The sequence below is a fragment of the Dipodomys merriami genome, unplaced genomic scaffold (genome assembly GCF_024711535.1).
Source record: "Dipodomys merriami isolate MVZ:Mamm:240054 unplaced genomic scaffold, mDipMer1.0.p SCAF_1, whole genome shotgun sequence".
Classification (NCBI taxonomy): domain Eukaryota; kingdom Metazoa; phylum Chordata; class Mammalia; order Rodentia; family Heteromyidae; genus Dipodomys; species Dipodomys merriami.
Window position 1 is genome coordinate 36,025,077 of NW_027202270.1, and position 25,257 is coordinate 36,050,333.

Consider the following 25,257-nt stretch of genomic DNA (forward strand, 5'->3'; position numbering starts at 1 on the left):
CCTATCATAATGTGGTAGAAACTATGCTGAAAGACTGTGAGAAGAAACTATTTAAAAGCCAGACTTTAACTGGGACCATGCTTTTAATGGGAACACACATGTATAAATTCCATATATGTAGAATGCCAAATAAAAACCATTTAACTGATATTAATACCAAAGTTGGAATCAATTTAAGATGTTTTCAGAAAAAGAATAATTGGCTTCTTCTCATTTCTACTCCAAAATGGCTTTTAAAACTGTGTTTGATTGCAAATATGTAGGTAGAATAACACATTTTATATGGCTAGAACTCCAAATTTTATCAATGGACTAGCATAATTAATGAAGTATATATTTATTAAGATTTTATTAATACATAAATTTTTACTTTATTAAAACAATGCCTTTTGCCCTGACATTTGCCTGAGTATAGCTGAAAATAATTAAATATTTTTGAGAGTTGGGAAACTTGATTACATTTTATAGACAAGTTCTTTCTGGCTTTTTTGATTAGTGTTTTGTGATTTTTGTGTGTGTGTTCTGGTCCTGGGGCTTGAATTCAGGGCTTGGACACTTCTGAATTTTTTGTTCAATGCTTGTACTTTACCACATGAGCCACAGCTCCATTTCCAACTTCTTTGGTGGAAATTGGAGATAAGAATCTCATGGACTTTCTTACCCCAAGTGGCTTTGAACTGAGATCCTCCTATCTCAGCCTCTTGAATAGGTAGGATTACAGGCTTGAGCCATTAGTTTGCTCAGTGTTTTTTATTGTATTGATGAGCTTTTTACAATTCTGGAAATAAACAAAAAAACTGAACATACTCATTGATTACATACTTGGAATGGTAGGAAAAAGTCTTCCTATCATGCATGTGCCTAGCATATTAAAATAAACATGAACTTTGTCTTGAACATTATTAAGTTGAACTTTCAAAATAAACCTCTGATAAGACATATCAAAATAGCTTATCACTTTGCCTTTGTCTCCAATAAGTCTAAGCCTGAAAATACTTATCAAATGAATAAACTAATGTTCATGATTACTCTTTAGAACAACTTGAATTACACATAAGGTTGCATTTTGGATGCGTGCTTATGTGGATTCTGGCACTTCTTCATTTTCTTGTTTTCCTGACACCTCATTCTGTCCCTGGTGTTAGGAAAGTAGGTGCGTTAAGTCAGGTGTATCTTTTCTAGTGCTTCTTTGGATGGACAAGATTTAAGCTTCTTTCTCTAGCTATTTCAAATCCTTGGAAAAATGTTCTATTGTTTGGATCCTTCTCCTCAGGTGAAAATTGCCACTTGTTTAATTTCTGTTTTGTTTCTGTGCCCTTCCATAAGCACCCATCTGTCTCTATCAACTTCAGTTTTGCTGGACTTTGAATAGCTATTCTGAAGAACTTCTTGTTTTAGGATGAGTGAGAGTTTTAAGGGAGGAATTGAACAGAAGTGACATAGCATGTCTTCTGTTGTCTCTGGCAAAACTTCTGGGGTAATCTAAAGGGTAATGTAATATCCCTGACTATGACTGCTGTGAGTTGCTTGTATAGCACTGCATAGGTTGACAGCCATGGCTGAGGTAACAGCAATGTAGGCTTCCTTGATGACTTCCAAAGACAGCAAGAGTGAGTCGTGTTGATTAGGAGATGAAAAGGCCTTTACTATGATGGATGTTCATAATCAGACTTTGTCCTTAGACCTAACAACAGAAGCTATCGTTATGGCCTGCATCATAGTCTGGCAAGTTCCAGGACAAAACAAAGTAAGAATGCAACCAAGCATAGTGGTTCATGTCCACAATCTCATTGACTCAGGAGGATTGAGAATTCAAACCTAGCCTTGGAAGTTAGCAAGAAAACTATCTAAACAATAAAATGCCAACAAATGGTTAGTGGTGTATCTCAAGTGGTAAAGTACTTGCTTAGACAAAAAATTAAGATTAATACCATGTTTATTGCAGCATTATTTACCGTAGCTAAGATATGGGACCAACCCAGATGCCCCAATAGATGAATGGATCAAGAAAATGTGGTATAAACACAATGGAATTCTATGCCTCCATCAGAAAGAATGATATTACCCCATTTGTTAGGAAATGGAAAGACTTGGAAAAAATTATATTAAGTGAAGTATGCCAGGCCCAAAGAAACATAGGTCCCATGGTTTCTCTTATTTGCAATAACTAGTATATGTGTAAGTCAAGTAGAAAAGTTGATAAGTAGATAAGTAGATCAAGTAGATAAGTTGATGTTAGGCGAAATGAACCCCAAGATAAGGACTCAAATGTTTTTTTTTCTTGCTATTGTTTCTAATATATTTATAAGATGATTTCTTTGTTGCTTTGTATGTCCCTCCCCCACAGAATAACCCCTGTTTTCTCTGTATTTGATGTTGGTATAATTTGGGGAGGGGAAGGGAAAAATCCTATTGTTTAAATAGAGATACAGGTGGACCCATTGCAACAATGAGATGTACAAGACATGTTGAAACGAACTTTACAACTTTGGGAAACAAAGGAGGAGGCAAAGAGGCTTGATAAGAAATGCACTCGTTACCTTGCTCATATAACTGTAACCCTTCTGTATGGTTTTTTCACAATAAAAATATTATTAATAAAAAAAGATTAAAAACATGTTGTGTATTGTTCTCATCTAGGCAATTGCATGTGGAGGTTGAGTTACAATAACATTAACATTTTAACACATGCCTAGAAAGGGGTGGAAGATAGTAAGTGTTGAAAATGCTGAACTGAAGAAACTACTATAGTCTCTTTCTCTAACCTCTCTCTACAACTACAGTATTAAACCACCATTTCATTAGTGTGTAACAAATACATATATAACCTTAGATGATATATATATATAATATGTAACATACATATACACATATATAATGTACATATATATGACTTTCAAAAACCTGTGTAAGTTAGTAACTTCTGACATGTGGCCATTGAATCCATTGAGTAGGACTGGCTGTAGGATTCAGAGGCACTCAGACATGAAGGATGTTTCCTGGAAGAATAGCTTACTGTTCTTTGACAATTGGTTAATGTTTGAAAAACCTGGAGACAAGAAGGCTTTCCATTTGCCAGGAAATGAAGGAGCAAAGGTCTAGAGGTGGAAATGCATATAATATAATTAAGATATCATCTGACTGTTACTGACTGTATTTGCTATCAAACATTTATTGTAGGACTGGCCTTAGTTTGAAACATTGAGCTAGGTGCTGGGATACAGAGATTAGAGATGAGGATAATGAGGAAGGCATTGTTAAGGTGAATTGCTGAGAACTGGAAAGAGAAGGCCAAGGATCATACTGCTGAGGCTTATGAGGAATTGTTCGTGAACTTTATGAACTATATTTGAACCATGAACATATATGAATAATAGTTACAAGCGGTTACACATATGTCTGCTGATGCCAAAAAAGTAAGTAGATTTTATTAGAGTAAAAATCCATTAAGGCCATATTTTCAGTTTGTGTGCTTGTCAAAGCTCTCCCTCTCTCCCATGAATAATTATTTTTAAGTACAGTGATAGATGTGCACATGTAAAATAACACAAATAGATGTATATCAGTAGATAGCAAAGTCAGGTAATGAATGGTCCCAGCAGAAGTGGCATTCCAGTGCCCTATCTGAAGGGCACTAAATATACCCCATTAAACTCCATCGCATTGTGTGTTGAAGTCATGCCTTAGAATATTAAATATTATGAATTGTTCTCTTATTTCATTGTTTTTCAGATTTAATATAAGCCTCTTGCATAGTCTAAAATACAATAATGTAATAAGATGTTAATTAGCTGATATGAAATGACAAAAGATACAATTATTGTCAGCTTTAGGCTGTGTTTTCTTAATACTATTAAGAAATGTACCAAGTAATCTCAAACCTTTTGATCTTAGGATATCTTTAACTCATTAAATAGTAATAAAAAGTACTTGAACTACTGAAAATCAGATTTTATTTATGCAATTCACACTCATTGATACTTTGCTAGAAATTAAATAAATACCCCTAAGATATTAATTAAAGGGCTGGTGGTGTGGATCAGTAGTGGAGTGCTTGCCTAGCACATTCAAGGTCCCCTGTTTGGTATGTAACGTGGCAAAAACCCACTAAAATATTATCAATAAATGAGCTGCATGTTAATAAATGACATTTAAATTTAAAACAACTGCTCTTAAAACAATAAAAAGGCAGTTCCACTTTCTTTACTATTTTGTATTTTTACAAATCTCTAATTCTGGCTTAAGGGACGACAGCTAACTTGACTTCTCCAATTGCTTCTGCCTTTGGTCTGCTGTGAACACATTGGTTTGGTTGAAGTAACTAACACCAATCCAGTTTCACACAGAGTACAGTTTGAAAAGGAAGTGTCTTTTAATAATGTTTTCCCATAATGGTTCTTGGTATCCTCTGGTACGATCGCAAAACTTATCCTGTACTAATTAGTTATAATGAAATTTAAAAGCATTTCAAATATACTTTTAGAGTCTATTTGAAAATTTATTGTGCCTCACTCACTGAATGGATATTTTTCTCATGCATGATTTTATAACATCCTATATTGGCCATCTGGAAAATTTAGCTGAATTATACAAAACTTTAGAGTATTGGCACATTTTATTATATAATATTTTAAGAGAAGATATAATAATATAATTCAGTCCCATCAGAAAATTCTTTTAGGATTGAGAAACTCATTGGGGAATTACAAGTTATACATAACTGATTTTACTTGAAATTTTGTATTTTACTATTGGCAACAATTTTTCTTGCTTCCCTCTCTTTTGCTCTCCCTTCTATTTCTCTTTCCATCCTTCCTACCCTCCCTTACTCCATATTTCTCCCTCTCCCTCCCTTTCTCTCTCCTTCCCTCCTTCCCTCCCTCCTTCCCTCTCTCCTTCCCTCCTTGCCTCCCTCCTTACCTTCCCCTCCCTCCCTCCCTCCATCCCTCCCTCCCTTCCTCCCTGCCTTCCCTTTTGCACATACTAACTAGATAACTGCTATGTCACTGACCTGGTCTGTATCTCCAGCTTTATTTGACTGGCTTATTTTACTCATTCTTCCAGATAACCTTTGGCAAATATTCAAATTTCAGAATACTATAATCTATCTTGATATTTCCCCCCCTCTCCTGCCTCCCATTGGTCATGGGGCTTGAACTCTTGGCCTGCCTGGACACTATCCCTGAGCTCTTCAGCTCAAGGCAAGCACTCTACCAATTGAGCCACAGCTCCACTTCCAGTTGTCTGGTCGTTAATTGGACTTTCCTGCCCCGGCTGGCTTTGAACCTTGATCCTCAGATCTCAGCCTTCTGAGTAGCTAGGATTTTAGGTGTGAGCCACTGGTGCCCGGCTTTTGTTGGTATCTTTTAAATAAAAGTAAAGGTGCTCCATGAAAAACATTCAGGCTGTCAGCATCTCAAATGGTGTAACAGCTTTTCCTGAACAGAATCTTTACTTCCGTTTTTTAACAGAAATGCTTTGTGTGTATCTCCTATGCCACTACCAACAAATAAAAAAAAAAAAGAACTTTATACATAGGGGCTGTGAAGGTGATTCAATGGTAGAGCGCTTGCCTTGCATGCTTGAGGCCCTGGGTTCGATTCCTCAGCACCACATAAGCAGAAAAAAAAAGCCGGAAGTGGCACTGTGGCTCAAGTGGTAGAGTGCTAGCCTTGAGCTGAAGAGCTGAGGGACAGCGTCCAGGCCCAGAGTTCAGTTCCCATGACTGGACCCCCCCCCCAAAAAAAAAAACTTTATACAAAGGAAGAGATTTTGTAAAGTAATAGTGCTACTTGGAGACTTGGAGAATGCAGTGTCTGTTGGTAAAATTTAGAGTCAGTGTCTTTATATATATAACACTACTTTCCCTTTTTCTTCATGGGTACAAATGTCAACATGGTGGACAATTGGGAAATTCCATAGCATTACAGAAATTGCCTTGACTTCCTATCTCCATTGTAACTACACATTAAGAACAATAGTTTACCATAAACATTAAAAGTGTTCTCTTTTTTAAAAAAATTTTTAAGTAAGTTTTTATTGTGAAAATACCGTACACAGGGGTTACAATTACATGAGCAAGGTAATGAGTACATTTCTTATCAAGCATTGTTGCCTCCTCCTTTGTTTTTCCCCTACCATCCTATCTTCCTATCTGCATGACTACACTCTCCACTCCCACCCCCCACAAAGTTGTAAAGTTCGTTTTTTGACATAGCATCTTGTACATCTCATTGTTGCAGTGGGCCCACCTGTATCTCTATTTAAACAATTTGTTTTTTCCCTTTCCCTCTCCAAATTATATCAACATCAAATACAGTGAAAACAGGGGTTATACCATGGGGGAGGTGCATACAAAGCAACAAAAAAATTCTCCTTATAAATACATTAGAAACAATAGCAAGAAAAAAACCACTTGTTTTAAGTTTCGAATTTCTTCTAAGTATTTATCTGCATAAAATAGTGCTCTAGGTATCTGTATACTTTTTACTATTGGGAGATATTTGGAACAATAGTTGATTATTCAGAGTTGCCTGATTCTTAGAGCACCAATAAGTTATATCTTTAAGAGAAAGATAATGATTGGAAGTTAGACATCTTAAAATGTTCACCTGTACTATTCTTTTTTAAATGTTAATTTTGTATATTATTTATGATTAAACAAATTATCTAATTCAAAAATGCTAATATCTTACATAATAGGCATCAAGTGTTGTTCTGAATAAAGAATTAACATTTTTATTATTTGTATTTCAGAACCCAAACCAATGCAAAATATTTAGATTTATTTTACCATTTCAATAGTGGTTTGGTATTGTATTGGCAGTTTCTCAATTTTCCCTGAGAATGATAAGAGAGAAATTTCCTGTGTAATTTCTTTTTTTTTTTTCCTGTGTAATTTCTATACTGGGGAGGAGTACTATTTTTGCACTGTCTTTCTTGGTAAGTGTATGTATTTAGTTACTGAGCTTTCCTGCTAACAGCTGTTATGTCATAGACCTGGAGGACAGTAAAACATTGTGATGTGTTTTCCCCCAACTATAGGAACAGCCCCATTTGTTTAAATCCTATTTTAACCTGATTATTAACAATTAAATTGTGTTTTATTCTTACAATTAAAGTGTATTCAAATTTATTGGTCCCTTGCTTCAAAGATTTATCTCAGTATGTGGTGTATTCAAACAGAATTTTGTATTTTTAATTAGGGGATTAGGTAAGTAATTCTGAAGAGCCAAAAAATTATTAGACTTCACATTGCTTCACCATCTAATATCCCTGAGTGTGTGTGTGTGTGTGTGTGTGTGTGTGTGTGTGTGTGTGTGTGTGTACTCTGTTGTGGGAGGTGTCTATCAGGAAGGGCTGTTTTACAGGCAGTATTTTACAAGGTGGACATGTGCAGAAACTGTGAGCACAATTAGCACCAAGCAGATAAACCCAGCTCTAATCCTGTTTACGGTCTACATCAGACAGATGTGCCAAGATTGATTTAGACAAGCCCTAGGCTTACAGTAATATTTTTAAAAGTGTCATTCACTGTTCTATTTTTATTAAACCTTTGCTAAATATTCTTAAGAGTTCTTGGTCTTACTCTCTTTATTAACCACTGCAACCTACTTTAAGCAGGTCCTACTTTGCTCTCATGGTGATAGGGGAATCTGCCAGGACAGGTTATTTTTATTCCCTGTAATTAAATTGACTTTTCTCCCTCAAAATACAACAATAGAAAGTGGGTGCCGAATTTAAAAAAATAGCCCAATATCCAATAGACGTGTACTTAAATCCCTTGCAAGAACAGATGGTCCCAGTATCTCTGTAAGTAATGTGAGAGGACAGTTAATGATCTGCACCAGCTAGTATCACCAATAGAACACTAAGGAACTGATAGATTTCAAGTAAGGATCCACATGCCACTAAGCAAAGTTATATGTCCTTTGCAGGGATTTAACTTGGGTAACTTGCAGAGAACACTCTACAGATGAGTTCTGCATTTTAAACTGATGATATCAAAGATGGATTTCTTTCTTTCTTTTCTATTTTTAACAAAGATTTGTTTTAGCATGAAGTTAAATGTAATATTTAACATGCATTCATTGAAGTAAGTATGGATGTGTGGAGGTGGCTGTTAGGTTATTCACAGAAATGTGGTTTTGTATCTAATTATGAGAGCATTTGTTTATCTTGTGGCAGAAAGTGCCATCAACAAGAGTTGGCCGAGATGGCAACTGTCCTGGAGGGGAGAGTTGAAACAGAGCTGTAATACCTGACAGTTTTCCAGCCTTGATAAATAGTGTATAAAAAGCAGCTTTTTTCTGATTTATGTGGAAAGTGACATAATTTGGAGTCATTCTTGAGGTCATCTTACAAAAGTAGTCATTTTTTTTTTGTAGACTCTAAACAATAGGCATCATAACATAGGGTGTCTTTTTTCTCTGGTCTTTAATAGTGTTTGTCCTAGTATTTGTATATGCTGAGGGTCCAAAGAGTGTTTTGTATTTTGGGATAGGGAGAAAAAATGGCATTAAATTTCTAATTCATCCATTCAGCTAATATGCAGAACCTTTGACCTTTCCTGAGGTTAGCCTGAGGGCTTTCCATCAAGAAACCAGAGAGTCTCCCCTTTTGGCCTTCCTTGAAGTCTGGAAGATAGTATTCTGCTGCCATGCAGAGCAGAGCCAGCTGGTCCACTGCTCATATAGATGTAATAAAAACTGTTTTTGGGGAAAAACACAAGTGGGTAGAGGATGGTCAATGTGGAGCAATCATAAGCTCTAAAGGAGAAGCACAGTCCATATTTGTCAAAAATAGCTACTTCTTAATTTGTAGTCTTATGGTAATACAGATAATTTTTTTTACTCTTGTTAGTGCAGGCAAGTATTGTGTGTGTGTGTGTGTGTGTGTGTCTGTGTGTCTGTGTGTCTGTGTATTTTTGTGATTTTGAGGCTCTAACTCAGGGCTTTAGATATGCTAGGCAAGCTCTATCATTGAACTGCACTACCCAGTTCCTAATTACATATTTGGAGAACATACAGGTAACTCAAAAAGCCTTAAAATAGAAAGAAATAAACCAGACATTTAAAAATGGATATTTTATCCAAAGTCCTAGAAAGGCAAAAATAGCAAATATCTGAACAGTGATCACGATGGATTTATTAAGGAATGGTGCATGGAATTCTAAGAGACAACTGATAATTTAAGTTAAAAATCTATGCAGTTTTAACTTCACACTCAATAAATAACAACCACAATAATGACGAGAGGGTTGACAACTGCGTTTCCTTGAAGCAAGTCCTGGCATCAGCTCAATCTTGTGGAGGAATTGTGATAGAGAGCAGCTTGAGTGCTGTACTTTAGACCTTGCAACTGCCCGACCACAGATACAGCTGTGGAGAGTTACTGAACTTCTTTGTCATAAGTTACTTCTATTTTAGGGAAACACATCTACTCCATAGGATTCTTGTAAGGATTAAATGAGTTGCTACATGTGACATGCTTAGGGCAATGTCTGGCATGTAAAATATGATGTTCATGAAATATTTAACGGATGGAACTTGTAAATTAAAGCAAGTAGAATGATCAGAAACAATGATCAGACACTAATATCAGTTAATGACAAATATCTTCACTGTAGAAAAAAATTAGAAATTCATATGGGAAAAATTACAATCTTATTATCATCCCTAGTTCTCACATGAATATTTATATATGTATTAAATTTATTACACCAACAGTATTTATTCAATAAACATATACAACACAATAGTAGAATTGCATTGTGCTACTTTAGACACTTTTCTGTCCAGTACCATGTTATAATTGTGCTAACATTATATCATAAAAATAAATGTGTTATGTAGAATTCACATTTTTCATTTTGTAAATTTTAAATGTTTTATTGTTATTGAAGAGCAGATATACAGAAGGGCTACAGTTATATGAATTAAGTGAAGAGTGATGAGTACAATTCTTTTCGAGCCATGTCTTAATTTCCCTTGCTCTCTCTGGTTTTTCCCTCCTGTCCCCATCCACAATATATCCAGTTGGTTTTTCACGTCGTGTCCATTGGGCTCCACTGCTGCATTTGTTCATCCTTGCTCCACCTTTTATGGGCCTTCCCATGCCCTCCCAAATACAAACAAACAAGACAAAATGAGAAGAAAACAAAAACAGGAATAATGGTCATTAAAAGTGTTTCTTGTTGCCTTTTCTTGGAGTTCATTTTATGTCATCACCTGTCCATAGCTATTGAGCCTTTGTCTACCACTCCTAGGCATATTCTTTTTTTGTCCTCAGTATGTGAATGATGCATATATATTTATTTATCATCATATTTGGATGTCTAGATTATTTCTAAATTTCACCCAAATAATGCTTAGGTAAGCTGGGTACCGGGGGCTCATACCTGTAATCCAAGCTACTTGGGAGACTGAGAACTCAGGATAAGGATTCAAAGCCAGCCCAGAAAGTAAAGTCCTTGAGATTCTTACCACCAATTAACAATAAAAAAAAAAAAAGGCTGAGAGTAGAGCTGCAGCCCAAGTGATAGAGCTCTAGCCTTGAGCAAAAGCTTGGGTAAATTTTGTTTTGGCTCAATTGTACATATTATTTATTCCCTTATGGTAAATTAATGATATAAATTGTTGGATAAAAGCCATGCATTTTCTCTTTTCAACATTAAACATAATTTTATAGTAGTACTGATTATCTGATTATTGGAAAGGAAAAGTTATGAGGGCTTGTAAGAAAAAAAATCCCATACGCTCTAGTCATCTCTCTCCTTTCATAGGTCAGTATCTTAAAGCTTTTGTATACTTTTTTGCTTTGTTTTTATTTTTTCTCTTCTTAATATTCTTGTAATAAAAGTGGGATCAAATCCCCCAGATATCTTTGCAACATGTATTATTGCAGTTAATACTCATTCTTAGCATGAGTATATTTATAGAGCAGAATAATATAGTTCACACACTTGTTCACTGAAGAGACATAGAGGAGCCCTATCATTTATTTATCCATTTTCCCACTGAAGAAAACTAGTGTTGCTTCAAATATTATTGCTATCCTAAGTATCACTGCAATTAACATTTTGAAACCTTTTGATACTCATTTCCATTTGTCCTTCAGTGGCTACCATTTCTGTACTTCCACCAGCGAGGGGCTGCTTCCCTGTAGCTATACCATCACTGAACCTTATTTTTGATCTCTTGCCAACCTAAAAGGCAAAAAGTGGTATCTTGTTGTTTTGATTTGCATTTCTTTGATTACTAATTAGGTTGAACTTTTTCATATGCTCACTGGTCAATTTACATTTCTTCTTTTGTGAACTGCCAGCTTGGGTCTTTTATGTACTTTTCCTTGAAAAGTGTTTCTAGATTATATGTGTCATGTGGTAAATATTTGTATCCATTTGGTCTTTGTGAGTGATGCCTCTTTATGGATCTTTAGGACATAGTAGTTATTTAGGTAAGTATCTTAGTCTCTTCATATCTGCCTTGTTTTCACTTAGAGCTTTTCTAACTTATGGTTATGGCAACTTCTAAACTAAGAATATTGATTTGTATTATGAGATTGTATTTCTCTCTTTTTTTTCTTTTCAAAAGATTAATCAGAGCCAGATGTGGGGGCTCATGTCTATTATCCTAGCTACTCAGCAGGCTGAGATCTGAAGGTCTTGTTTTGAAGTCAGCAAAGACAGACAAAATCAAAGTTCAAGAGTCACTCATCTCCAGTTAAGTGGCAAAAAGCCAGGAAATGTGATATAAGAGGTAGAGCATCAGCCTTTGGTCAAAAAGCCAACAAAAGTGTGAGGCCCTGAGTTCAAATTGCAGTGTTGGCACGTGCGCGCGCGCACACACACACACACACACACACACACACACACACACACACACACACACACACACAGAGCATGGCTGCTTCATGTGTCCATGTGCTATTGTGGTTCTTTAAAGGAGTAAGAAAAAATTGGCCCATCATTCCCTGTTGATCAGAAACAGAAGTTGGTGAAGCCCTTTGTTTTTAAGTAGAAAACACTTCTATTTTTAATGTTAGTTGAAACAACAATTTTTCGCCCATGGTTAAAGGTTACTGCTAAAATTCCATGCCACTTTTGCTTTTTAAGTCCTGTAAATATTAAAAGGGATTTTCCCATGTAGTAATTCATACTGTTTTCTCCCAAGAGCAATCAATGTCTTCTTTGTGTATATGCTTCCTCACTTGGGCTTCACCTGTACATTTCTTCTCCTTTACTGTCGACTTCACCACTGTGTCATAAATGCACTGTTGTCAGTGATATCACTTCACTTTGCTAGTATTAGAAGCTCCTTGCATGGTATTGATTTATTATTACTAAAATATGGCTTTGTATTCTTGGAATTCTTCAAACATTGAGTATTCTGAATTTGAATATTATGGGTTTCATATGGGAGGGAATTGATTTTTTCCACCATTTTTGGGAAAGCAGACCTAATTTTTTCTTTTCTTCCATTCTCATTTCCTGAAGGAACTGATGTAAAGACAAGCCTTAAGGTTATAAATGTAAAAGCATTTCTGCCTTTCTGTTATCCATGTATTTTAAATATGGACACAAAGGTTTTGAGAGGAGAATCTAATTTCTTTTTCAGGTGATTCCAAATGTGAGTTGAAGTGCAAAGAAGAATTTATTGAACTGAAGGACATATTCTCTGTAAAGCTGAAACGGCGTTGTTTTGTTAAGCAGCAGGGAAATGGTACTTTATTAGGTATCACACTTTTCATCTGCTTGAAAAAGGAGCAAAATAAATTGAAGGATTCTACACTTGATCTTATCAATTTAAGTGAAGACCACTGTGACATATGGTTTAGACAGCTGGAAAAAATTCTGGCAGGTAAGTACTCATAGAATTTTTAATAAGCATACTTTCCTTGATGTCAATTTTTAATGTAAACATATCATTTATGGGTATAACAACATTTGATTGTGTAGGGGTCTAGTACCTCCTTCTAGTTTGTTGTCTTGTGATCATGAGAGGACATTGTATTTGTCTAATTCTTTTCCTGCATCAATTGAGTTGATCATGTTTCCTCTTCAATCTGTGGTTACAGTGATTGACTTTCTCATGGTGAACCATCCTTGCATTCCAGGAGCAAATCCCATTTGGTCAGGATATACTGTTCTATATTATAATTTGCTATTGAATTTGTGTGCTATTGTTAGAGACTCTTGAATAAATATTTCAAAAGGATATTGATCTGTGGGTTTTATACAGTAACTTTGATTTTGGCATTAGAGTAAAGAATTATTATTTAGCTTTTTAATGACTGCATTTACAAATCTGATATGAGCCTTAAAATAATTTAGTTTACTGTGAGCTTTTTAGAGACATTTACTTCTCTAATTTATATCTCAACTTCACAGAACTTATTTTTTTTATAGCCAAACATTCATAACCAGTGCATATATCTAGTGGATATTTGAAAATAAGAAATTTCATAGATAATTGTTATAGGAGTAGTGAGAGAGTTCTCCAATAAGGTAGATTTTTTTCTAAAGTTTAATATCTAAGAGTTACTATTATTATTTAATTCTAAATAAAATAATAGATAAATGTAATTTGGGTTACTAGAAGCATTATGGTCAAAATATAATCTGGTATTTCAGATTATAAATCTGATTCCTCCTCCCCCCAATAGGTTTACAAGTCAAGTTTTTTTTAAGCCTATTTCATTCTTTTTGTCAGATTGAATATAGTAGAGGAATCTGGGTAGTTGATGGTAAAATTTGGTATTGGATGACTCAGGACAAAAATGGATGCCAAAGGGTAGGTCTACAGTACTGTCAGACATTTCCAGCTTTGGTACTATTGATCATGAAAACTATGAGGATCCACACTGGCCAATGGCAGACAGCTGCTAAAGTTATATCAACCAGTGATAAACTGAAGCCATTTCATTAGTCCCTGGAAACTCTATTACTAAATAGTCTCATGTTTCCTTGTTAGCCTCTTTAAAATCTTTAGAGATTTGATTCTTTCAATGAGGAAAAAACAGAGGCCACACTTTAGTTATCTCTCTGCAAACAGAGAAAACATGTCATTAACTAAAAGCATTTCACTTTACTTGTGAATATTTTATACTATTGTTATTGTATTTTTATATGGAAAGAGATAAAAAGTTAAAATGAAAATTAGTGCTTTCAATCAAATTAAACTAGATATTCCTAAGACTCACATGGTCCATAAAAATAAGACTGTGCCATTTCTTTAGGAGAGTCAAACTCTTCTTTGCACTGAAGATTGGAGAAAATCTCCCAGGGGGCTTATAAAATGCTGGTTTATACAACTTCTTTAGTACATCTCGCCCATAAAACCAACAGCAATAACAGAGGACTTTACAACCAAGCTCAATTCAGTAAAAGCAATGTTATTAGAGTAGAGGGACTTGTCAAAACCAAAATAGAGCAAAACCCTTCGAAGTTGTTGTCCAAATATTCAGTCTAATGAGTGATATGCAGGTTTGACGGGATAAAAAATAAATTACCTCTCTTTTGGACTGTCATTCTCTATGAATGTCACTTTCTTTTTTATTATATATTTTATTATAAAAATATTGTACAGAGGGGTTACAGTTACATGAGTAGGATAATGAGTACATTTCATAGTAAGCATTGTTAACCCTTCATTTGTTTTCCCCCCACCATCACTTCCCTCCCCACATCCTCAACTCCTCCCCCTTCTCCCCCGACATTTTCAACATACTGTCCTGTACATCTCGTCATCACAACGGGTCAACCAGCATCCCCATTTAATCGACAAATGTCACTTTCATTGTTTTGATTTAGGTAAGAATTGGAGGCAGTAAAATCTATAGGGTCATATTCTCCAGGTTGGTCCTGGAGTGAGGTAATTATCTATTTTTCAATCAGAGAGCTTGAACCAGGTCCTGGGCACTGTCCCTGAGCTTTTATGCTCAAGGATAGCTCTCTACCACTTTCAGCCTCAGCTCCACTGCCAGTTTTTAGGTGGTTAATTATAGATAAGAATCTCATAGCCTTTCCTGCCCAGGCTGGCTTTGAACTCTGATCCCTAGATCTTAGTCTCCTGAGTAGCTAGATTACAGGCATGAGCCATCAGCACCTGGCTTGTGTAGAGTGATTTTGTTATTATAAAGCCAATGAATATTGCTAGGTACTAGTGGCTTAGACCAGTAATCCAAGCTATTTAGGAGGCTGAGAGCTGAGAATGACAGTTCAAAACCAGCCTGCACTGCAAATCCATGACCCTTATCTCCAATTACCCAATACAAAGCCAGAAATAGAGCTGTGGCTAAAGTGGTACAGTCCTGAGAGTCACTCTTCAGATCAACCAATGGCAGTGAGCAAAATGGAGGAAAAAGAAAATGGAGGAAAGACCAGACTGTGTAAATAAGTGATGGCTCAAGGTCTGTACCCATGTAGACACAGAGGTGTGCCTTCTCATCACCACACCCCTCAACAAGTGCTGAGTCATCTCCATTGCGTACAAGTGAATAGCCCAAGCTTCAAAGCTCTCTGCCAATCATTACATCCTATTGGCACTTCCTTTTTAAGTTTTCTTAGTGTTTTATTTTCACTCTCAGATTCAAATAATCCTTAAAATGTTTAACATTTAAGAGGCAAATTTGGTTGGATAAAACATTATTCTTTGAGTGGGGGAAGCTTTGTGTCCTTCCCAGTCTTTTTGTGTTAGAGCTAACTGTTGCTCCTTTTTCTAGTCTTGCCAGGCTCTGTTGTCTTTGAATTTAGGTCAGTGTGTGCTACTGTCTTACCTTATATCCACCATTGCTATTTTCTGATGGAGCTATAGCACATGAGAGTTGTCACTTGTTAACAGTACCTTTAATGTTTCTACCTAAAGAATTTAGTATTTGAGGCAAATTTAAGTTTAGGGAGGGGGGGTGATGATGGATGCATAGATATTTATATTCCAAATATATACATATGTACAGTTATATTTTCTTGTTAGTTTTTGCATTTTCTACACCCCCACTTTATTTTCTTATCATGTGAAAACATGAAGATAGTCAAGCCTTGACTGATTGGTCTTTTATATTTTATGCTGTGTGCCATAAATATGAAAAAGATATGATGAAATTTTAAGAAAAGAACAAATTGGCAGCACTGGAAGGAACAACTCTCAAACACTTGAAATTTGAAGCTGACAGCATAGTCAGATAACTATAGGCTTTAAAAGTATAGTAAAATTTAGAAGAAAAAGTCAGAGGAATGGTAGTTTGATATTTTGAGCCATTTCCTCTCTAACAATTTACATCATGGAAAATGTATCAAGAGTGAGTGCACAGACATAGAAAAATCAAACATTGAACTCCACATAAACTTCACAAAATAGAACACATAATGAGCACGGAATAGCTATATCTCAGAGGATCAGATATAAAGAGAAATAGAAAACATAACAACTAGGGTACTATAAAAAATATGGCATTTTGTTATGACAGTAGTTTGTATGCATTTCATTTTTAAAGAATTTATGCTTCTAACCAGGTGCTGGTTCCTCACATCTGTAATGTAGCCACTCAGGAGGCTGAGATCTGAGGATCATGGTTCAAAGCCAGTCTGGGCAGGAAAATCCATTAGACCCTTATCTCCAGTGAAGCACCAGAAAAGCTGGTAGTGGAGCTGTGGCTCAAGTGGTAGAGCAGTAGCCTTGGACAAAAAAGCTCAGGGACAGTGCCCAGGCCTAGAGACCATGCCCTAGGACCAGCACACATATTTTATCTTTCTTAGACTAGGTGCTCTGGGTCTGAGGATGATGGGGTTTGGTGAACTATGTCTGTGTGGGCCAAGGAATGGGTTTCCCCACAAGAGGCTGCTTAATGTATGCAATATGTTGCCAGGGTTAAGAACCATGTTGAGCATTTGAGCCAATACAGTTTGATTTAATAACCTCCCTGCTTCATTAACTTTTTCCTTCGGTACTAGGGTTTGGATTCCTGTCCATGACCCAAGCCCCTTTAAATTTCATTATTTTTCTAATAGGGTCTTGGGCTTTTTCAATGTGTGCCTGGACCTCAGTCTTCTTCTCTATGTTTCTTGTCCAGCTGGGTTAACAGGTACATATAGGTGTACTTAGATAGGTACACCTATATAGGTGCTGAGCTGAGGGTCCTTTACTCTGCCTCCCAACTAGCTAGAATTATAGGTACAAGCTACTCACACCTAGCCCCAAAGATTTCAGAACATTTTATATTCTTGTTATTTTATGTGTTCTTAAAGGTTACGCAGTACCCACTTTTGAATTATGTAAGGTCACAATTTTTTTTTAACTCTGTAACCCAGGTGCCTGGTTCCCAGGGCAGAGTATAAGATAGAGTATAACCAGAGCTTTTTATTTTTGAGTTTCTACCAGCATTAGCTGGTACTCACAACCTCCTCTCCCTTTTCAGCAGTGATGAGCTAGAATGAATTCTTTAGAAATGATTCTTTCTGTCAATACTTGGGATGGGTGACAGTCTTTCCAGGGGAATTCACCGAATTTTTAGCATTTTTGTTTTAAGAAGATATATTTTTTTGTTAATTAATTATAATTATGTAAACACAATTGATGCATAATAAAAGTCATATCATTTGGTCATTGACAGACTACCTTAAGAATAGATTCAGGACTACATTCTCAAGTATATCACTTTCAAATCTTTTTGTTAAGAGAAACCTTTTGGACTGTTTTTCTATTTTAATGTAACTAAACTTCTTTGTTAACTTTGTCAGATCTTGTCATGTCATTATATTGAAAGTGCTAAATGGTCTCTAAATGTTTCCAGTAAAATGTTGAAATAAGTTATCATGCTGTTAAGTAAATTAGTTAACATTTCTTCATATACCAAATATTAGAGGAGTCATTATTTTAAGAATTGAAAACCTAATGATAATGGCTGACATTTACTAAGCATTTACTATATACCAGACACTTTTGTAAGCAGCATTTATGAATTATCTCATTAAATCCTCATAATAGCATCAAGAACTACAAATATGTTCTTATATCAAAATGGGAACAAATTACTTATTTTATGAGTTTGTGAGATTTGAAGAATTGAAGTAATGCATGACATCAAATAATGAAATTGAATTATTTTAATTATCATCTCTAGCTTACAGACAAGAGAAATAAAATAAAAAGCTACCAAACACTTAATGTTAATCTAAAGTTGAATAGCTGCTGGTGTGGAATAACTTGGCACAAACCCCTATGTCTAATTGGAGACCACACATCTTTGTTAACTCAAACTTTCTATTACTTTTTTTCTTCCATGTCAGTAGTGGGATTTGCGCTCATGGTCTTGTGCTTCCTTGATAGGTACTCTACCTTGGACTCAAAACCCTAACCCTTTTTGTATTAGTTACTTTTCAGGAAGAGCCTCATGCTTTTTACCTAGATCTGACCTCAAACCATGATTCCAGCTACCTTTTGTCTTTGTAGACCCTTCTCTTGGATGGGATGTTGAGTTTTGTCTAGTGTACATGTCCTTGGTTAGCCTTTAGTCTTCTACTTGTTTCATTCACAGGGTCTGGAAGTTCCCCCTTTATGTCTGAAACTCCTGACCCAGCACTAAGCTACCAGCTCTCCAGATTTGCCATTATCTCCTGCAAATCCTCTTTGGCCCATACTTTCAAAGACATTAGATTTATCTATTTTTATTTGGTTTATGAAAATTGATCTTTTCCTAAGCTCTTGACTTAGCATGCATAGGCTATGTTATCCTAAAAAGTTACTCATTTCATTTTGTCCTTAAATTTTACTTATGTAGAGATTAATTAACATCACTGAATTAAAAAATATGTTCATGATAACGGGCACTGGTGGCTCATACTTGTAATCCTAACTACTCATGAGACTAAAATTTAAGGATTGTGGTTCAAAGCCAGCCTGGGCACAAAAATCTGTAAGACTGTCAGACTTTTATCTTTAATTCTTCACCAAAATGCTTAAACTGAAGCTGTGGATCAAATGATGTACAGCTACCCTTGAACCAAAAGCTCAGGAACAGCACCTAGGCTTAGAGCAGAAGCCTCAGGACATACACCACACACACACACACACACACACACACACACACACACACACACATGTTCATAAAATTATTGTCTAATTTTTTTTCATAATATCCAAAATTTGGGTGACGAAATATCCAGTTAGGTCATCAAATTGGATTTTTGTGGTGAATTTTAAGTGCTAATTATTTTAACTGATCCTGAGTAAAACAAAAAAAAAAAAATCAAAAGAAAAACCTTCCTGAAGCCAGTGGCATATTTCTTTTCAGCCATATTTTTAACTGGGAAAAGTGATATATTCAAGCAGCTCTGCTCTAGAGCAACTTCCAAAAAGAGCAATAATGTGTGTGTCCATTTAGACAAGGTAAAAGTAATTAATTAGATGAATGATTTGACTGATTTTTTTTCTCTCTCTCTCTGGTCACCTTGGGTGTTCTTCTCATGTCTTTGCTCCTTTGTTATTTAAACAAAAGTATTGGAGTGAATATTTCCTATCAGGTAATCCTTTCTACTAATTGCGAATGCAGAGTTGTTTATATCTGCAAATTACATCTAAATTTAGAAGTTACAGGGGTTTGCCTTCATTGTGATGTTAAGATAATTTTCCTTGTCACTGTCAAAGATAAGTATCCATAAGCTTTTTTGTCAATAAAGGGAAATGGATGCATTTATTTGAGTCTCAATTGACTTGTGGTAGAATATTGCCAACTCAAGGGTCTGCTGGAAGCTTTGGGCCCTTCTCAGTGCAAGTTTTTTTTTTTTTTTTTTACCATGGTGGTTATACATTAACAGGGTAGTTTGATATTAAGAGCATCTGAGAATTAAAAGATGGGGTTTAAATAACTGGGGGTTGGTTCTGGGGTTTGGGTTTTTCTTTGCAACATCTTGGCTGTTTTTATGTGTGGGATTTTTGCAAATTTAGAGGGATTATGGCAAGATTCTAGGTCCTTTCAGGAGTGGGTAACATCCAATCTCTGCACTTACAAGGGCACAGATGTAAGTGTGGGCGGGCTCTGTTGCTCTGGGAGCCTTTGTTTGGAGAACACCCTGATTAACCCCCACCCTTCATGGTTCATTGACTCACTGATGGATCAAGTTTAAACTAGTACCTATTAGCACATTTGTTACTCACAGAGGAACAGTTGGCCATTCTGTTTTATGTGGCAGGTTTTTTACACACTGGCTTATTGAAAGTCTCTTCCTCAAAGTAAGAATTGAGAGGTTACCCTAGGACTTTATTTTAATCTTGTATTATCTATTTGGGAGATGTTTACACGATTGTAAAGTTATGAAAAACTGATCATCTCCATTTCAAAACATATTTCTCCCCACCAGCTTTTACACTAAAGTGTGTATCCTATTGGATGTGGCCAGGGAGGGCAAGGTCATGGCCATTTGATGTCAGGTTTCTCCTATTCTGAGAATGGATTTCATAGTTCTTCATAACTAGTGGTTTTACATAAATCCTTCTAGTGTATTATATTTCTAAATTGCCTCAACAAGTTCTGGTTTCGTCAAGAAAGCATATCTGTATTTTCTCATAAAAAGTAAAATATCCCCTTTTTAAATTTATCTAGTGACTAATTCATTTTCTTTCTCTGGCTCTGTGTGTCTGTCTGTGTGCCTGTCTATGTGTCTGTCCCCTCTCTCCTCTTTCTATTTTTGTGCAGTACTAGGACATGAACTCGGGCCCAATGCTCTCACTTGGTTTTTTGGCTCAAAGTTGGCACTCTACCACTTTGAGTCACAACTCAATTTCTGGCTCTTTGGTAGTTAATTGGAGATAAGAGTCTCACAGATATTTCTTCCTGGGCTGGCTTTGAACTGTGATCCTCAAATCTCAGCCTCCTAAAGAGCCAGGAGGATTACAGGTATGTGCCACTCATACCTGGCTTAATTCATTTTCTCAAATTCATTTTCTTAAAGAACTCTGCCTTCTTAGTTCCCTTCCTAGCCTGGTTTTTAGATGTTAAATGCTTTTTCTTTTAAAAAAAATCATGGTATTGCTTTTCATGGAAGATAGGTTTACAAATCATCTGTCACTTCCAGTTTTGTCTTGGATTTTTCTCCTCGTGGTACCATTCCCTAAGTCACTTGCTCTCTGCCTTTGGCTTCCTCTTGTGTATGTTGGATGGCATTGAGTGATGGTACTTACCACTGAAGACAGAATAAGAGCACTGAGGTTGCTTTTTTCAAACAAAGTAGTGTCCTTCAGAAAAGGGCTGAGGATTCAGGTCTATTTGTATCTGGAAGGTGTATTGGTTTGAATTCTGAGCAAAAACTGTCATCATTTATTTTAGTGCTGCTTTATACATAATTTAGAAAAGATCTTCCCAGCTCTTATATATGATTTTCTTGCTTTAAGTTTGTATATTTAGAAACTAGGTACAAGATAGGGTTTGGATTACTATCATTTAAAGAAAATGTAACTTAGAAGTAATAAAAGATTTTTAGCTTTTCTACGCTACATATTTCTCCCAAAGAATTTAGATGTATATCTCAAAGCCTACTTTGCATTTGCCTTAGCTTTTTGGTTTAAGGTTATTAAGTGCTTCAAAATACTTAATTATGTTATATCACAATTTAAAGAAAAACATGTTCTGCATTACTGTTTGTCAATGTTCAGTTCTTGGTGAAAGGATCCTTAAGAACCATCCCAGGGGACCACACAGAGGCAGTCAAGCAGGCACAGGAGAAACATTATTGTAAGGCTTATTAGAGGTGCCATATCTCTCAGGGAGAGGGAGCACATGGCCTCTGCCTCCATTCAAATCCTGGTTGGTAAGAAGAGTGTGTGGGTGGGTGGGTGGGGGGGGGGGGAAGGAGGGAGTGGTCAGCTGTAGGGCAGGAATTCCAGTGCAGGGAGGAGCTCAGGTCTGGGTGGAGCTGAGGGACAAATGTAGGGATAATACTAATACTTGGTTTCTTGAATGCAATTGAGATTGTAGTTTTATATTTTATTCTAGAAGTTTTGTTCAGTAAAGAATATGAATTTAGTATGTGTCTTTATTGCACACTAGATACTATTCTAAGGACTAGTAAATATAGCAGAGTATAATCGCAAACCCGGCTCAGTGAGCTTCTGTCATAATGGTAGGAAAGGAATCAAAAACATTCAATAACTGTATTTCTATAATGTCACCTAACAGTGACTAGGCCATGAGATAATTCTATTTGTTCCTATGGATAAAGTGGCCAAGGCAGACTTCATGGGTTTTGAAGTTTGAGAAGTGAAAAGTAATGACAGAAGGAGCTTATATGGACATCTGAGGGACATGTTCCAGGCAGAAGAAGGAAACAGAAAGTACCTAGGATGGAGAAAGAAGTTCATGTGGAAAGTGGAGTCAGCCTTGAGTAGAGCAGGTCACAGAGCTTACAGAGGTGGCTGAGTGTGGGTTGTAAAGGGTTCTGCCAGCTATGTTTGATGATTATGCTGAGAAGAAATGTGGAGCCATTTGGATGTTTGAAACACAATAATGGCCTAGTTTACCTTCATATTCTAGAAGATATTTTCTTGGTAAGCATGAAGTAGACAAGGTGAGTAGATAGTAAGATTGGAGCAGGAGATAACATAACATATAGATGCTGGAACAGTGCTGGCAATGATCATGGTATCAGCAGGAGGAACAGAATGAGTGGTGAGAAGCAGTCCAACTCCAGGAGTTGCTTGTTGAAGATACAACAAGCTTTATTTCCTTGTATGAAATTGACAACAATATCTGACCAAGCGAATCAAAAAAAGAGAAAACAATAGATTGTTTTAGTCATGAGTGCTACTTGGCAGCACTTAATGAAATAAGAATAGATGAACATGAGCTGGGTACCAGTGGCTCAGGCCTGTAATCCTAAATACTCAGGAGGCTGAGATCTGAGCATGGTTCGAAACCAGAGTGGGCAAGAAAGTTGTGAGACTCTTATTAATTAACCAGCAAAAAGCCAGAAGTTGGGGGTATAGCTTAAGGAGCAAAGTGTTATCTTTATGCACAAAAGTTCAGGAACAGTGCTTAGGCCTTGAGTTCAAGCCCCAGGACTGGAGGAAAAAAAGAATAGGTGGATGTTGCCAACATGAAAATCTATACCTAATTCAAAGTATTCCTGTCAAATTCTAGAACTAACAGAAGTGTCCTTTGTCAGTCATATTCTTCTAGCGGAATCAACTCATAAAAGAAGACCAGAGAAGAGATTTATGCAGCTGTTGGAAAGAGGACTGTAAAATGATCATTGTTGCAGATAAAATCATTGTTAACCCTGGAACATCCAAGAAAACAAAATGAAGATCTATGATTGAATATGTGAGAACCAAAGGAAGGCTTAGTAGTAGAAATCAATAGTTTTGATATGTGCAATCAGTAGCCAGTTAGGAGATGAGTCATGGGAAAAGAAGTATTGATAGCAGTAACACAAAGAGAAATAAATTTTAGGAAGGATTTAAAAAGGAGTAAATTGAAGAAGATATAGAGGCTCAGGCCTGTAATTCTTGTTAGAGGGGAGGCAGAGATCAGTGGAGCACTCACTGCTCAGGGTCCCAGCATAAACATTTTCAAGACTCCATCTCAACCAGTGGCATGAGCCTGTTATCCTGAACACAGGGGCAGCACAATGGCTCAACAAGGTGATATGCTCTTTTCATCCTGGACAACATAGGAAGTAACAGGAAGAGGATCAAAGTTCAGGTTAGCCAGGGCATTGAGCAAGAATCTACTTTGAAAACAGGCAATGCAAAAAGGAACAGGAGCCAGGTGTCAGTGGCTCATGCCTAGCTACTCAGGAGGGTGAGATCTAAGGATCAAGGTTTGAAAGGCAGACCAGACAGGAAAGTCTGTGAGATGCTTATCTATTAAAATGTCAGAAATGGATCTCTGGCTCAAGTGGTAGAGTGCTAACCTTGAGCAAAAAAACTCAGGGGCCATGCCTGGGCACTAAGTACAAGCTCCAGGATGCTCTCTCCCTCCCTCTCTCCCTCCCTTTTTCCCTCCCTCCCTCTCTCACTCTTTCTCTCTCTCTTTCTCCCCCTCCCTCTCTTCCTCTCCCTCTCCCTCCCCCCTCTCTCATACACACACACACACACACACACACACACACACACACACACACACACACATATACATACATACATACAAAAAGAACTGTAAATGTTGCTTAGGTGGTAGAGTGCCAGCTTAACATCCACAGGTCCCTGAGTTTAATATCTAATAAAACAAAAAGGAAATAAAAGAACTAAGAAACGGAGACCATTCATACGACAAAGTGAGTTGTTTCAGGGCCCAAAGCACTTTTATAATTAATAGAACGAAGATCATACCAGGGAAAAATAACAAATATGAAGTAGCAGTTTAAGGAAAAAGTAGAAGTAGCTCTTGAATATCTGAAGATTTTTAACTTTTCTGATAGACTAGTAAAACTCCCAAGAATTCACACTCTTTGAGCCATTGAATATATTGGTGTTCATTTTGTCTACTTTTCATCAAATGGACAACATCTATCACAGCAATAAATGATGGGAGATTGGAAACAAGCTAACTATTCACCTCCTAGAGGGCTCGTTAATTAAATTAAAAGAGGTTGGTCCTTACCTCTTAAACTACAGTGAAACAGTATTCCTATAGTGGCATGAAATCATCTGTCAAATAAGTATGGTGTAAAAGAAGACAGGTATAGAACAGCATAGGACTATTCCTATGTGAAGAGAAACAGACAGATACATGTAGGTATATATACACAGAATATTCATGGAAGGATTGTCAAAGTGTTCCTAGTGGATGTCTTCCAAGACATCTACTAATTTGGTATTCAAGAATATTTGGGTTAAGGAGATTTTAAATTCTGAACCATGTATTTGTTTTGACCTGCATAAAAATCAATGAAAGCCTATGTTTTTTAAAACAAAACAAAACAAACCACCACCACCACCACCAACAAAAAACAAAAACAAAAAACAGTGCTTCCTCTAAGGTAAACTGGTGAAGGAGCTCATACAGATTTGACTTCAGACATAGCCCAGATGGCTGAGAGAAGATGTACAAGACACTATGTTAAAAAACGAACTTTATAATTTAGGTGGGAGTGGTAGGGGGGTGAGGATGGGGGTGGGGGTGTAGTTGTGGAGGTGGGAGGGAAGGGATGGAAGGGGTAAAACAAAGGAGGAGGCAACAATGCTTGATAGGAAATGTACTCATTACCTTGCTCATGTACTCATGTAACTGTCACACCTCTGTACAGTATTTTTACAATAAAAA

General features: G+C 36.5%; 1 protein-coding gene across 2 annotated transcripts in view; it reads left to right on the forward strand.

The window, feature by feature from the left end:
• The window catches only part of Cerkl (CERK like autophagy regulator), an 87,814-nt gene that overhangs the window by 23,387 nt on the left and 39,170 nt on the right, over window positions 1-25,257 (forward strand). Inside the window, exons 1-2 of one of the 2 annotated variants that reach the window (XM_070019755.1) lie at window positions 1,810-1,872; window positions 12,618-12,860. In XM_070019755.1, coding sequence (XP_069875856.1) covers window positions 1,860-1,872; window positions 12,618-12,860 — 256 coding nt within the window. In that variant the 5' untranslated portion in view covers window positions 1,810-1,859. Of the gene's footprint in view, window positions 1-1,809; window positions 1,873-12,617; window positions 12,861-25,257 lie in introns of those variants that run through there. The other variant, XM_070019747.1, reaches the window with a different exon arrangement.